Here is a 15836-nt window from a genome sequence, read left to right on the forward strand (position 1 = left end):
AGATAGCCTAAGAATTGACTGCCAATGCCATCTTTTGAGTATTAAAGACATTTCTTTAAAAATAAGGTAAAGTAGAGTAAGAATTGAGTTTCAATGCCATCTTTTGAATATATTTAAAAAAATATTTATCAAAAGATGACGCTGTCATTCAATTCTTACTCTATTTTATCCTATTTTTAAAAAAATTTCTTTAACAATCAAAAGATGGCATTGGTAGTCAATTCTTATTCTATTTTATCTTTTCTTTGATATTCAAGAGATGGCATTGACAGTCAATTCTTAGTCTATCTCTATCTTTCTCTTATTATTTTTTATTCTTTCTATCTGAGTTTCATTTGCGGCACTCTGAAGATGGCGCTGATTTCAATATTTTTATCCTTTTTTGTCCTTGTTTTATTATTTGTTCTCTTTGTTTATGTTACTTTTGACACGTGATCACAAATGAAATATCAATTAAACTTTCATTATTTCGTTTTTAAAATTATAAATATTATATTTTTGAATTCTAATAATTTTATTTTAAATATTTAATGAAAATATAGTACAATATATTAATTTTAATCACTAATTTATATTTTATTTTTTATATTTATTGGAACTAATTTATGAAGTTTTAGAATTTAGTATTGCATTATAATCGATTTGAAATTAATATTGATTTCAAAATAAATTATAAGAATCTGAAGAATATTCTTTTTTTTTTAATTGTAGTTTTCTATTGAAATTTAATTAATTGCAATCTTATTCTAATTTAGAAATAACATTAAATTGGAAAAAAAATTTTATCTTTGTTTTCAAATTCAAGTTTGTTTTATGTTAATATTTTTATTTATCTTATCATTTTTAATCATCTTTATCATTAATCATTTTTCAAATTCATAACAAATTATTTTCAATATGATATATGTCTGCATATTGATCATTTTATTATATAATAATCTTCATAATATTATTTCCAAAATTAATCAACTTCATATTCTTCAAATTTTGAACAAAATCAATGAGTCAATATTCAATTATATTGTATGCATTATATTAGGTAAGAGAAATTGTTTAATATATACAAAAACTTATTAATTATTTTATATCATGAAAAAACTAAACTATTTAAAAAATAAATATACATTGCTTTTATTATATTATTTTTTTCTTTAGATTATGTCAATTTTTTGTCAAATATTTCTTCTCATTAACGATGACTATGCATAAAGATAACTTTTATGATAAGGAACACAAAGTTAAAAAGATATATAAATAAAGAAATGAATTAAATAATAGTTAATTTTAATAATATCAATACATTTATTACAAAATAATATCAGGCAGAATAGAAATAAAAATTTAAATAAAAATATAGTAACTAGAAACGTAAATCATGTAAATAAGATTACATGATCAAAGAGAAGTATAATATACATATATATATATATGCACTATGCTATGAAACAGTACATTTACTAATTATCTTTTCAATTCTACTTATATAAGTACGTGATATTTTCGTTCTCTTACAGTTCTTCAAGAAAGTTAGAAGCATTAACTTATTAAATTATGGCAGTGTTAAATTCATTATTTATGCCAATCGTTATTTCGATTGCCTTTCTTGTAATAATCCTGATTTTATATATAAAGTACAATCGCACTTACTGGCAAAGAAGAGGTGTTCCTACTGTACCTGGTCACTGGTTGTTCGGTAACGTAAAAAAGATGTTAGATCTAGAAAAACCCCCGGCCTACGTGATAGGTGATATATGCCAAAAAAGTTCCGAAAACGATGGCATTCTTGGAATTTACGTATTTTTCAAACCATTCTTGTTAATAAAAGATCCAGCAATAATAAAACAAATCTTAATTAAAGACTTCAATTATTTTCCGAATCGCAGTTTTACGATTCGATCATTTGGAGACAAAATTGGAAATACAAGTCTTTTTTCATTGAAGAATCCTCAATGGAAATATTTGAGGTAAATATATTTAAAAATCATTATCGAAATAGTATTTATTAAGAGATATCGAGGAATTGATTTTATTAATTGATGCTTTTATTAGGACTAAATTGTCACCAGTGTTCAGTAGTGCAAAAATGAAAAAACTGTTCCATTTAATGGTTGAAACTGCCAATTCGATGAATAAATATTTAGATGACCAATTTTTAAACGGCACAAAAACGAAAACTATCATGATGAAAGATGTTACTTTAAAATATACCACTGATATCATATCTTCTATTGCTTTTGGAATTCAAGTAAATTCATTCAATCCTGAAACAGTACAATTTTATGAAGAAGGTATTTGTTAAAAAATATTCGGAAGATTATATTATTTTCATATACATATATATATATGATGATTTTTATCTCATTATATTTCTTTGTTCTCTTAAAAGCTCAAAAAGGACTCAAAATGACATTTTTTCGTAACATTCAGTTAGTTATTTCGTTCTTCTTTCCAAAACTTTCGTTACTTTTGAATACTAGAATGTTAGGAACTTCGACAAATTTCTTTCGTAAAGTATTTTGGAATTCCATGGATACTAGAGAAATAACTAAAAGTAAACGAGAAGATTTAATTGATTTTTTAATAGAATTGAAAAATGACAAGCAAGATGAAGATTTCAGTCAGTATAATAATATTCTATATTAAATATTCAAATATTTGATATTATTTATTTAAAAAATCATAATTATTATATATAGAATTCGAGGGTGATGCATTGTTAAGTCAATCAGCAATTTTCTTCGTTGCTGGACGTGAATCAAGTGTATCGACTATATGTTTTACGCTTTATGAACTGGCTAAACATCCAGAAATTCAAAAACGGACACGAGAAGAAATTAATGAGAAATTAAAGGAACATGGAATGACTTACGAAGGTGTTCAAAACATGAAATATCTTCATCAAGTTGTATCAGAAGTTCTACGACTTTATCCTCCGGCTCCACTTATCGATCGAATTGCTGTGTCGGATTATAAGGTAAGAATTAAGATGTTAAGAATTAATTTTATTATTCTTAACTATTTTATTAATTATTTATTAACTATTTTAAACATATATATTTTAAGAAATTTATTTTTAAAAATTTATTTTTCAAATTTATATAAAATATTTACATTTTTGTAACTTTTGTTAGTAATTTTTTAAAATTTTTATTACATATTATTTTTTTATATAATATAAATAAAACGTATGTAATCAAAGCATAATCAAAGACTTATATAATCAAACAAACATTACAGATAAATAGATCTTTATCTACTTATCTGCTTATAGATATGTTTCAGAATGAAAATTCACTGTATTAATAGATTTTTTTTTTTCATATATATATTCATAGGAATATATTTTCTTTCTTCTCCAGCTATTTTCAATTTTTGTGTTTAATTCGTTTGATTTTATAATTATTATTTTTCTTCCACAATGATATATATAATATAATAAATAATGCATGAATTTGAATAATAAAAGATTCATGAAAAAAAAAAATGTAAATATTTTGTTCACTATTAAAAAGCTATTACAAGTCTATTTGCATACTATCTGAATATCTTTTAATATGAGATTATAAGATTTGCGATTATAAAATACATGCCTGCAATTTTCATTCGTTATATAACGTTTCTTTAACAAATTAACAATTTTTTTTATTTTTTTTTATCGAATTAATAAAATTAATAAAATTTTATAATACTTTTGACTTACTTACAAAAATTAATATTTTTTTTCAATATTTGATTAAAAATAACAATAAAACAATTATTTTTTTTAGGATAACAATTATTTTATATTTTTTAGATACCAGGAACTGATATAGTCATAGAGAAAGGAACATCAGTTTTCATAGCTCTAACTGCACTTCACTATGATCCAAAATATCATTTAGATCCTCTACGTTTTGATCCTGATAGATTCAGTGATGAAAATAAAGAAAATATCAAGCAATGTACATACATGCCATTTGGAGAAGGACCAAGAGTTTGCATTGGTAAATTGATACTTATAAAATTATTACAATAATGTTATTAATATTTATTATTATTATATTTACTATAATATTTACTAATATTTACTACAATGAAATATTTATTATAGGAGTTCGAATGGGTCAATTGCAATCTGTTATTGGTTTGATTACTATAATTAAAAATTATGAAATTTCATTAAATTCTAAATGCAAAGGTGATCTTGATATTCGTAATATTTTTGTATCACCAATAAACGATTTTAGTTTAAATTTAACAAAAATATAAAAAAATTTTACATTTTAATTTTTCTTTGCAAATAATTTACATTTTATGTAATATTTTATATTTAATTTACATTTTATAATAAAAATTATAATATTATATTATATATATACATATATATATTAAATATTATATTATATAACGCAAAAATAAATAAAATTTTGTAATAATAATAATAATAATAATACAAACTTAACAAATATAGAATATTTAATCCAGCTTTAAAAAGAATACAAAATTTCCTGTATGACTAATTTCCTTATATTGACATTTCTTTGAACTGAAATTGAAGAGCAAATAGAAATATTACTACAGCAACATATAATACATGTTTTATAAAGATTTCTTTATATATTGTGTATATTACAATCAAATTAATTCATCATTTAAAACGAATAATATCAAATTATATAAAAAGACATATATAGAATATTTCTAACAAATAAACGATAAATAATATAAATTTGGAAGAGAAAAGAAAGAAAAGAGAGTGATAAAAATAACTAATTAATAAAAGAGAATGATAAACCAGGAAGAATTGATAAAAGAAAAAGAAAGAGAAATTAATAAAGAAAGAGAGAAAGAGAAATCGATAAAGAAGCATAAGAGAAAGAAGATAAAGAAAAAAGAGGAGGATGACAAAGGAAGCGTAGAAGAAAATAACAAAAAATTACAATTACAAGGAACGGATGAGAAAGATGACAAAATAGAGCAAAGACAGAAAAGAAAGAAGAAAAAAGATAAAGAAGAAGAAAAGAAGAAAATCATCAAAAAAGAGAGAAAGAGGATGACAAAGGAAGATGCAATGGAAAACTGACCATAGGGGAGAATGAGAATAACAAAAAAAAAAAAAATAACAAAGGAGGATAAATATAGAAGGATAATAGCAATTAATTAATTTATTAATTATTTAATAAAAGATACTTCTATAATTTCTTTTCGATAAAAAATATTTATTACATTTAACAGATTTCCTTCAATATATGTTGTTTGAATTTATTCGTGTTCGTCCGGCGGTATATATTCAACATTACGGCTTGATTACGCGTTTTTTTTATTAATAATTCGTTAATAAAGTCATAACTTCGTAAAGTTTTCGTAAAAATATTGCTTGAATTTAGGAACATCTAGTTAATTGGTATTCTTCTTAAATAAATAAAATAATTTATATGATTAAAATAATGGACTAATATTATGATCTCATCTAATCTACACTAATTCTTAATCTAATGATTAATTTATATTACTTTATATTATTGATCTATACTACTTGTATATACTTATATTAGCACTAAAAATTTCATATAATCAAATATCAGTTTCTGAAATATTTGGAAGGATTGACACTTAATATATAAGATTTAAAAAAATAATTATAAAATATTAAGTTCTTGAAAATGTCAGTGTAAAAAAAATAAATATGTAAAAAGAATAAAATATATTAAATATCATAATTAAAATTAAATAAAATAATCAAAAAATATACCTTTAAATATTTATATTATAATTTTCTTTAATTAAATGATCAAAAATTTTCTAAAGAGATAAATAAGATAAAAAGAATAATATATAAAACATTAAAAAAAAAAATAGTTATAATAGTTATGTAAAAAGTATTTCACAAATAAATAATATATGTATAATACCATAAAAACTTTTACTGGAATTCTTAGAAAAATTTCACATACCAACTCTTGTTCGATTATATTTCCTTAATACAAAGTCGAAATTTGATAAAATTTAAAAATTTCTATCTTAGAATTTCTAAAAAAAATTTATGCGATTCGTTTTATGCGTGCAATTTTTTTTTCGAAATATATAATTCCTATTCATTATAGATGAAGTAATTTTAATAATTCTTCTATGGCTATGAATAATCATGGACTAGATAAGATCTTACAAAATGATTTCTAATTAATTTTTTGATAAATCTTTGAGAAATAAATTAACTTCTTTATCGTCGGTATATAAAAAATTTCAGCATTTTCAAAAGAGATGGTATGACTAATAGGACTAATTGAAAATTATTTACAAATTTTACTTTTCTATCAATAACAATATGCCATCATTTTATTTTTAAGATAACGCTAATTAAATGTTAGTTGTATTTTTGAAATACAGGAAAAAATCAATTATGATTTTAACATTGTAAAATATTATAAAATTGTATTTTTGTTATAGTATAAAGGAACAAATATTAAAAGAAAAATTTAAAAGTAATAAATATTTGTTTTAAATATTTTATTATTAAATCAAATAAGAATATTTTTATTCATTTTCTTGAGAACGTAACCTTGCACTGGCATTAGTTACTCTTATTGAAAGTTGTTGAGCACGTTCAACAATGGATTTACGTTTTTTACTGCTCACACCATGAGCAATTTCAGCACAAAATTTTCTGTTTTGCATCATTAAAACTTCCAGTTCCTGTAAATCAAAAAAAATAAATTTCATTTCATTTATTATAATTACTAAAAATTAGTTAATTTATTATAAAAAAAATATTCTTTACAGAAAAATAAGTAAAATAGATATTTTTTTTAATAAAAAGAAAAAAAATCTAACATATGAAAATATATTATTTCAGAAAATAAAAATACATAATCTTTTATCAATTTTTATTAATTTATAAATAACATTATCATTTTTTACTAATTATTCAAATTATTTAATTTTATTTACCTTAACATTGTGTACCAAAACTTTTCTAAAACCAGTTGGCAACATGTGACGAGTTTTTTTGTTACTTCCATAACCAATATTGGGCATCAAATATTGTCCCTTAAAACGCCTACGAACTCTGTTATCAATACCTTTAGGTTTACGCCAGTTTCTCTGAAAATTTATTTCATCATCATATATTTATATGTATATCAAATTAATCTTCGAAATTACAAAATTTTTTACATGCTAAAAGTTCATAAATAATAATGAATAATGTACCTTTAATTTACTATAACGATCACTTTGGTGACGAATGAACTTTTTTGTTCTTTTTTTCACAATTGTAGGCCTATATACTGGACGAATAGCCATTTTTATAAGGAATTACAAGACTGAAATTAAAAATACAAAGATAACCTAGATTATCACATTTGTTAATTATAAAACAATAATAGTAAATTATTTTAAAAGAAAAATATAATATATTCAATCACTCTTTATTTATCTATATTAAATTAATACATATATGTTTTATATTACATAGATGATTTTCATTCAGTTTTTGGATTTTCTATAATTCACATACCGTCTTTTATTACACACCGAATGAAAAAGGTTATGTTCAACATGAACTAATAATATGTATAGTAATACCACAGATAGAGCATCGTTATGGGGAATTAAAAATAAAGACGCAAAGAAAATCTAGTAACATATACGAAGAAACTAAATCTGTTTTATAAAACTAAATGAAAATGAACCATATCATTTAATAATGACTTTTGCTATTGGTTATCGAATTATTCAGAATTAGTATTATTGATTTTGCTATATTCTTTTGCATATTTTTATATTGATTGAAGATTAAATTAATTTATTTTTAAATGAATTGTATTTTTAAGAAATGTTTTTTTAAATTGAATTCATATTTTTTTTATTTTAATTTAAAAAGTTTAATTATTTTAATAATACATTTCTAAATAGAAAATATTTTAAGATTGGAAATTCATTGTTGTTTTTTAGATTTTATAATTTTATTTATATATAATAATATCTCATTAAACGCACTATATTTATTAATTATTATCTATTAAGATTACTTAATTTATCTTTATATTTATATTATATAAAGATAATTATTTAATAAATAATTATAAATTTTTTAAATTGTTTTGCTTACTGCTATGTACAATTTTATTCTCAAATACTAATTTGTATTTCTTATATAATAAAACTTTATTTTATAAAAATAAAAAAAATATATAAATTATATATATATAATTATATAATATATATAAATATTATTTATTCTTTATAATAATACAAAATTAAATATTAATATTTATTAGAAAATAAAATAAAAAATTTTTAATTTATTTGTAAATAATAAAATAGTAATAGATAGAATAATAGTAATAAATAATAATTTTTTAATCATATGTTAAAGCAAATAGCCACTAAAATATATCTACTATTCATATGTAAAAATCCAATATATGTGACATTACGAAAAGTTACCAGATACAGTCTGCTATATCTTTCTGTCAAAGCAAGGCAACGCGTTCTGTAATGAATTTGTATAATGAATAATGAGAGTGAACAGATAAATGTGACGTAAAATGGTTTTACCGGGGTTTTTTCTTTAAAATACTTAAAACAATGTAACATATGCAGGTAAAAAGTACCAATATATTAAGATTTTAATATGATATAATGTTTCTAGTTTATATAAAATTTAAAATATTAATAAATTATTTCCTTTGAAATTGTATCATAAATTATTTATTTACTTATTATTATAATTAAATATAGCAATTTTTTTTTATATTTAATGATAATGATTTTAAATGACATTAATTTCAAATATCAAGTACAGAATATTACATGACTTGCGATAGTTGTACCGTAAATTGATATATATTCGAATATTTATTATATATAGATTAGATTAAAAAATTTTGTTTAATATTATTATATTACCGTGAGTTCTTGAAAAAAATAAAAATTAATATACATAATATATGCATAAAGAATTATATTAAATATAGTTTTAATTTCACTTGACATACATTTTTTAGTTTTATTGTTAAATCGATATCTTTATTATATATAATTATTTATAATTTTATTCTATTGAAATTGTATTCCCATTTACAGCAATATAGAAAAATATAATTGATTGGTACTATGTTTTAAAACATGCCATCTGAGATTAATGTTAAAAATATAGCTTGTGAAGAAGATAATAAAGAAAATGAATCTGAAGAACAATCTGTTACATTATTAACAGTTGATACAATAAATGAAGGATCTTCAACTACGGTAAATCATGTGGAAACTACTATAAGAAGTAGTAATAAAAAAATATTTATGTCAGGTGTTAAAAATGATTTTATAGAACAAAATGAAAATGCTTCATTGTCATCAGATGTAATCTGTGCATCAAATGAAAATGGTTTACAGCAACAAGAAGCATCTTCTGAAGAAGTAATTAATATTCAAGAATTGAATTTACTTGAAGAATCAAATGCATGTTGTGAATCAACATGTAATAAAGAAAATATAATTTCCAAATCTGCTAATATAGCAGTATTACCATCAAGATGTGAAACTGATAATATTATTGTTGCTCCAAATATATTGAATGATGATATTATACATAATTCAAATCAGAAACATATATTATTGTCTCATAAAAATTTAACAAGGAAAAAGTGTTTTCTGGGAAGTGTAGATAGTAGTTCTGGAAAGATAAACAGTTTTGTAGAACAACTGCCTTTATCTTCCAAAAACATGATTAGAAAGAAACAATTTTTTAATAAAGATTTACAATCTAGTAGTACAGAATCGCAATATGAACAAAGTGCAGGGGACAGACATAATAACAATGATGATAATGTCTCACAACAATTTAGTTCTCAATTTAGTACTCAGAATAGAGATTCTATAAAAGGTGCTTGCAGTTTACCTTTACAAGATGTAGCTTCATGCAGTTCTGATGAACAATCACAATTCCTGAGCACTTCGATAAATGAAACACATACTAATGATATTGCTAATGCACATAAATCATTAAATTTCACAGAAAATAATAATAAGACAAGTGAAAATTTAAATATATTAAGTGAAGCTGGTAGTTCACATATGTCTAAAAGTGTGCCAAAATCACAGAACACTTTGACAGACTTAGTACATTGTAACGATATTACAAAGAAACCATTTAAACTGCCAATTTTAGAAAATCTATCTGAAACTGCCAGTGCTCAACAAACTGAGCTAGAAGAAAATGCTGTAGCATTATTAGAACCATCATCGATTAAAAAAAATCATTTAGAGGAAGCACAAGGCATTGAAATAGAACCCCGTTCTTCAAATAGTAGTGATGCAAGCAATTCTGATACAGAATCACAGCAAGCAATCTTAGGTCATAATGGGACCAAAAAGGTGCAGTTATTTTATTCAAAAATTTATTATTATATGAATTTATTACTATAACACAATAAATAACTTAGCTTTTTATTATTATTTTCAGTGTTTAATGTTATTTATTTATCTAATGTTTTTTTTTGTATTGAATCAAATAATTAAATATTTAATATATGCAAATCTATATTCTTTTGCACTTTTATATGTGCATGTGCAATATATGTAATTTCCATTTCACAATTATAAATAGATTAATATTACACTCCTTCAAATTTATAAATTAAATTTTAGTATCAAATATATTGAAATTAAAATTGTTTTAAAATTAAAATTTATGAAATATATATTTTACTTCAGAGACCATGTGATACAAATGGTATTGTAACAAAAGAAGGTGTGGAATATTATCAGTTATGGCGAAGTACAGAAGGCTTTTCATTTCCTGAAGGTTTATATGAAACATTGTATCCAAATCCTCCACCATTACCACCACGGGTAACTCACAAACTTTTGCATAGAAGTAATGCTTTGCCAACTGGTCCACCAGAATTACCTAAAAGACATCCTCAAAAATATTCTGCACCTTTGCACCCTGAAGATTGTTTTGGATTTGAAATTGTAGATGTTGATGAAGCTTCTAATTCAAAGGTAATTTAATGAAATATATGCATTACAATTAATTGATAAATATAATTTTACAATTTATACATAAAATAAATATTGATGTCTTATATATTTTATATAAAGTTTTTTGTATTTGTATAATCTATTATATTATTATTATTAATTTTTTTTTAACTTATTGTTTTTTTAACTTATATTGAATTACTAAATATTTAAATATTTAATCTAATATTTTAGTCACGAAGAGCTGTTACAAAAAGTATAGCACTGTTGAGTTCACCAAGACCACCTAGACCATTAGAAAGACCAATATCCAATTTAACAAATCAATTAGAATGTCCACCTACACCTACACATCGTCCGAAGCCATTACGTCCCTTACCGATGTGCCAAACATCTAATGTACCATTATCATCTGAGGAACCTTTACCTCCATGTAAGATAAATCTATCATAACTTATATATTATAACATTATAATCTAATTAAGAAAATAAATTTTACATTATTATTGTAGCATGGGAAGCAAGAATCGACAGTCATGGTCGGGTATTCTATATAGATCATATTAATCGAACAACAACTTGGCAAAGACCTAGTTTAACAACACGAAACACTGGTTGCGATCTTCGAAGACAGCAATTAGATAGGCGTTATCAAAGTGTTCGTCGAACCATTTCTCGACCCGACAATATTGATCGTGAACCATCTAGTTCACAACATACAAATGGAAATAATTTCGAGAATATTGAACGGACGAATGAACGAATTGAAAGAAATGAAACTGAACCATTCGATATTAGTATGAGTCCTCCAGTATTATTTTTAACAAGGCCCGATTTTTTCACAGTATTACATAGCCATGCAGAAGCAGTGGAATTATATAATCGTAATCCTAGTTTAAAACATATGATTAGCAAAATTAGAAGAGATACTGCAGTATTTCCAAGATATGAACATAACAGAGATTTGGTAGCATTAATAAATTTTTTTGCTGATTCAGCTAAGGAACTTCCAAGAGGTTATGAATCAAAACTTGATAGAACAGGCAAAGTAAATACATTATGATTAAAAATTTGTTTATCAAAAATTTTCTTTGTGAAAGTAAAACATTATTTTAATAATTATATTTTCAGAGATTTTTCATTTGTCATGCTAGAAAAGCAACATCTTTTATTGATCCAAGATTGCCTACAGAATCAATTCACATACGAACATTAATAGATGAAGCACCAATACCACCACCTAGACCTCAACAATCAGCTATTACAACTATACCAGATATACCTGTAGCTTATAATGACAAAGTTGTTGCTTTTTTGCGTCAACCTAATATAATGGATATTTTAAAGGAAAGACATTCAGCATTGGGACAAAATATTGCACTTCGAGAAAAAGTAAATACAATACGAATTGAAGGTACAACTGCTTTGCAACGATTAGGACATGATGTACCTCTAGCATTATTATTAAGGTATAATATAATTTTATTTTGAATAAAATAAAGAATGAAATAATATAAATATTGAATTTGTTATTACAGCTTATTTGAGCAAGAAATTATGTCATATGTACCTGGAAACGTTGGCAGATCTCCACTAGGTAGTCCGCATGCTTCACCTGGTTTAACAAGAGCTTCTGCTAGAGCTCCGGCTCCCTACAGAAGAGATTTTGAAGCTAAACTTAGAACATTTTATAGGAAATTAGAAAGTAAAGGATATGGGCAAGGTCCAGGAAAATTAAAGTAAGAATTTATAATAAAAGCTATAAAAACGATAAAAATATATTTATTTAAATAAATATGTTATATGTTTTTTTCATATTTTATGTAGATTGCACATTAGAAGAGAACATTTTTTAGAAGACGCTTTTACTCGCATTATGGCTGCTTCAAAAAAGGATTTACAAAAAAGTAAATTAGTAATTATGTTTGATGAGGAAGAAGGTGTAGATTATGGTGGTCCATCCCGTGAATTTTTCTTTCATCTGTCACGAGAACTTTTTAATCCTTATTATGGGTTATTTGAATATTCTGCTAATGATACTTATACTGTACAAGTATCGCCAATGTCAGCTTTCGTAGATAATTATCATGATTGGTTCAGATTTTCAGGCAGAGTTTTAGGCTTAGCTTTAGTTCATCAATATTTGCTAGATGCCTTTTTTACGAGACCATTTTACAAAGCTCTTTTGAGAATACCAGCAAGTTTAAGTGATTTAGAGAGTTTAGATCAAGAATTCCATCAAAGTTTAATGTGGATTAAAGAAAGAGATATAAGTATCGAACCATTGGAATTAACTTTTTCGGTCACAGAGGAACTTCTCGGACGAGTAGCTGAACGTGAATTAAAACCAGGAGGTAGAAATATTGCTGTTACAGAGAAAAATAAGAAAGAATATCTTGAAAGAGTTGTACGTTGGAGACTCGAACGCGGTATTGCTGAACAAACGGAATCTTTAGTTCGTGGATTTTATGAAGTTGTAGATCCACGATTAGTATCAGTCTTTGATGCACGAGAATTGGAATTAGTAATAGCTGGAGCAGCAGAAATTGATCTTAATGATTGGAGAACACATACAGAATACAGGAGTGGTTATCACGATGCTCATCCAGTAGTAGAATGGTTTTGGAGTAGTATAAGTCGATTTACTAATGAACAACGATTGAGATTATTACAGTTTGTTACTGGAACATCAAGCATTCCATATGAAGGATTTGCAGCTTTACGTGGATCTACAGGACCACGAAAATTTTGCATTGAAAAATGGGGAAGACCAAATAGTTTACCCAGGTATAAATATTTTTATTTTGAAAATAATTAAATAAAATTTTATTTATGTAATTACTATGTTGATAATTTTCAAATTTATTGATAATTTATTGTTTCATTTATTTGGTAATATTATTTTTTAAACTAGATATTTTTCAGAGCTCATACATGCTTCAATCGTTTGGATCTTCCACCATATCCTACACCTGAAATTTTATATGAAAAACTTTTATTGGCTGTAGAAGAAACAAATACTTTTGGAATAGAATAAAACAATTTGTTATGATTACAGCAAGAACATAAGATATAAGAAAAATATTATGAATGAAATGGAAATATTATGGATTTAAAGGTACATTATGATTATTCATAATACATGATTATTCTCATATTTAAAAACTCATGATTGGATTTTTAAAATCACTACAATCAAAACTGTATCAAAATGTATATATTTAATAGAAACAGTGTTGCGCATATTTTGAAAATTTTAAAATATTGTATACATGTTGCTGTAATCTATTTATATTAAAATTAAATAATAATTCGCGCAGTACATTTCTTATATAAAAATTATAGATTTAATACATTACAAAAAAAAATACTTAGACATAGATATATGCAATTACTTTTATTCAAATATCGATGGTTATAAAAAATGTTGAAAGAATACACACACACATATTGTAGGTATAGTATAGAACAAAAATTAAATTTGAAATTGATACAAGAATAGATGATTTATTTAATATAATTTCTATAAAAACAAAAAATTTTTTCTTTATTTTATAAAAATATTCTTTTAAATTTTTTATAAAATTTGTCGCATTTTATAAAAACATGTAATGTAGCTATTCTATTGTTTTTTTAATTTATAGGTATACTGATTTCTAGTCTATATTTTTAAATATTAAATTATGCAGCTACTTCTTCAATATTTTTAGACATTCCATATCAATTTATTTAATATTTTCATAATTAACTTAGAATGTTTTGTAAAGAAGAATGTTTATAAAGCAAAAAATTTTTATTATAATAAATATTTAAAAATATCTTTTTATAAGATATCATATAGTTTTATAAACATTCTTTCAATATGTTTTATATTATTTATCTTTAGCTTAAGATAAAAATTTCAATTTATTATTAATTATTTGTAAAATTATTTGAAGTTAATGAATAGTTAACAAAAATATAAATAGTATGTGAAAAATATAAAATCAATGAAAGTAACATGAATAATAATTTATTATTCAGTCTTTTATTTCATATTTAATATTAATATATACATTTTATAGAATTTTTTTTGATACATAAAATATTAATTTCATTTATTTAACATTTTAAAACTAATTTTAAAACTTATGCTACAAAAATATTATAATATTATAATATTACTTGAAAAATTGTGAATATTTAAATACTCTTATGCTTCAAAATTTACTCTAGCTCTTGAACTTTAATCTTGCTTTTGTGATTTTAATATAAAAAATTTTCGTCTATAAATCATTTAGTTTCTTATCTTAAAATAAAAAAGAAGAACATATATGCAATAAAATATATAGATTCCTGTAATTTGCAAGAACTAATAAAACTTTATTTATATTTTTTCTGATACAAAATTGTATTAAAGGACAATTTAATAAAATTACTTGTAGAATTCAAAATGAAATATTAAATATTTACAAACATGGATAAAATAAATAACTTACATTATTAAATATAAAATATAAAATCATTTTTGTATATTATTTATCTTAAAAATTTTATTTAAATGATTGTTTGATTTTGTGTGATGATAACAATATCGATAATTAATAATAACAACATTAATATAATAAAAATAATATTTATTAAATGGAAATAATAATATTATGTGATTGTTGAAAATAAGTTGCACTTTATAATGTCTGTAAACTAGTCATATAGCATGGCAAATTATAGTATTTAGTATGTATTGTATAAGTTTTGGACATTATAATCATAGAAAACACAATATTTACAATGAATCATGAGTGTGTGAGATTCTTTATTGTTAAAGAAAATAAAATGTGCCTCTTTTGTTATGTTACATTAAATATTATTATTTTTTCCTTATACATAGTTTC

The 15836-nt window shown here is 23.0% G+C and overlaps 3 protein-coding genes across 7 annotated transcripts; 2 read left to right on the forward strand and 1 right to left on the reverse strand.

The window, feature by feature from the left end:
- Positions 1-1440: 1440 nt before the first annotated feature.
- LOC100872351 (cytochrome P450 6k1) lies at positions 1441-5899 on the forward strand. 2 transcript variants are annotated; one of them, XM_012493363.3, is made up of 6 exons: positions 1441-1964; positions 2050-2288; positions 2387-2617; positions 2697-2974; positions 3794-3983; positions 4091-5899. In XM_012493363.3, the coding sequence occupies exons 1-6, from the start codon at positions 1552-1554 to the stop codon at positions 4246-4248; spliced, it is 1509 nt and encodes a 502-aa protein (XP_012348817.3). In that variant the 5' UTR covers positions 1441-1551; the 3' UTR covers positions 4249-5899. The 2 variants fall into 2 exon arrangements, with proteins under 2 accessions (XP_012348817.3, XP_086766579.1); XM_086910453.1 differs by lacking the exon at positions 2387-2617 and having other exon boundaries at positions 1464-1964.
- A 572-nt stretch (positions 5900-6471) lies between these two features.
- On the reverse strand, positions 6472-7665 carry RpL32 (ribosomal protein L32). 2 transcript variants are annotated; one of them, XM_003698396.4, is made up of 4 exons: positions 7496-7665; positions 7189-7301; positions 6928-7080; positions 6472-6672 (listed from the first exon to the last, which is right to left on the reverse strand). In XM_003698396.4, the coding sequence occupies exons 2-4, from the start codon at positions 7279-7281 to the stop codon at positions 6514-6516; spliced, it is 405 nt and encodes a 134-aa protein (XP_003698444.1). In that variant the 5' UTR covers positions 7282-7301; positions 7496-7665; the 3' UTR covers positions 6472-6513. The 2 variants fall into 2 exon arrangements, with proteins under 2 accessions (XP_003698444.1, XP_086766580.1); XM_086910454.1 differs by having other exon boundaries at positions 7450-7583.
- A 747-nt stretch (positions 7666-8412) lies between these two features.
- On the forward strand, positions 8413-15799 carry Hecw (Hecw ubiquitin protein ligase). 3 transcript variants are annotated; one of them, XM_031919787.2, is made up of 9 exons: positions 8413-8583; positions 9067-10353; positions 10693-10983; positions 11197-11395; positions 11475-12010; positions 12094-12431; positions 12501-12701; positions 12790-13749; positions 13877-15799. In XM_031919787.2, the coding sequence occupies exons 2-9, from the start codon at positions 9109-9111 to the stop codon at positions 13968-13970; spliced, it is 3864 nt and encodes a 1287-aa protein (XP_031775647.1). In that variant the 5' UTR covers positions 8413-8583; positions 9067-9108; the 3' UTR covers positions 13971-15799. The 3 variants fall into 3 exon arrangements, with proteins under 3 accessions (XP_031775647.1, XP_012348812.1, XP_086766581.1); XM_012493358.2 differs by having other exon boundaries at positions 13888-15799; XM_086910455.1 differs by lacking the exon at positions 10693-10983 and having other exon boundaries at positions 13888-15799.
- The last annotated feature ends 37 nt before the right edge of the window (positions 15800-15836 follow it).

The sequence above is a fragment of the Apis florea genome, unplaced genomic scaffold (genome assembly GCF_048593485.1).
Source record: "Apis florea isolate Af1SG1 unplaced genomic scaffold, ASM4859348v1 contig_3184_pilon, whole genome shotgun sequence".
NCBI lineage: Eukaryota > Metazoa > Arthropoda > Insecta > Hymenoptera > Apidae > Apis > Apis florea.

Coding starts and splice junctions, on each gene's coding strand:
- LOC100872351 (XM_012493363.3), top strand. CDS start 1,552: ATGGCAGTGTTAAATTCATTATTTATGCCAATCGTTATTTCGATTGCC. Junction 2,289..2,386: donor AGTACAATTTTATGAAGAAG/GTATTTGTTAAA, acceptor TTCTCTTAAAAG/CTCAAAAAGGACTCAAAATG. Junction 2,975..3,793: donor TTGCTGTGTCGGATTATAAG/GTAAGAATTAAG, acceptor TATATTTTTTAG/ATACCAGGAACTGATATAGT.
- RpL32 (XM_003698396.4), bottom strand. CDS start 7,281: ATGGCTATTCGTCCAGTATATAGGCCTACAATTGTGAAAAAAAGAACA. Junction 7,081..7,188: donor ATCGTTATAGTAAATTAAAG/GTACATTATTCA, acceptor ATAAATTTTCAG/AGAAACTGGCGTAAACCTAA. Junction 6,673..6,927: donor TTTTGGTACACAATGTTAAG/GTAAATAAAATT, acceptor TTTGATTTACAG/GAACTGGAAGTTTTAATGAT.
- Hecw (XM_012493358.2), top strand. CDS start 9,109: ATGCCATCTGAGATTAATGTTAAAAATATAGCTTGTGAAGAAGATAAT. Junction 11,396..11,474: donor TGAGGAACCTTTACCTCCAT/GTAAGATAAATC, acceptor TTATTATTGTAG/CATGGGAAGCAAGAATCGAC. Junction 12,011..12,093: donor AACTTGATAGAACAGGCAAA/GTAAATACATTA, acceptor TTATATTTTCAG/AGATTTTTCATTTGTCATGC.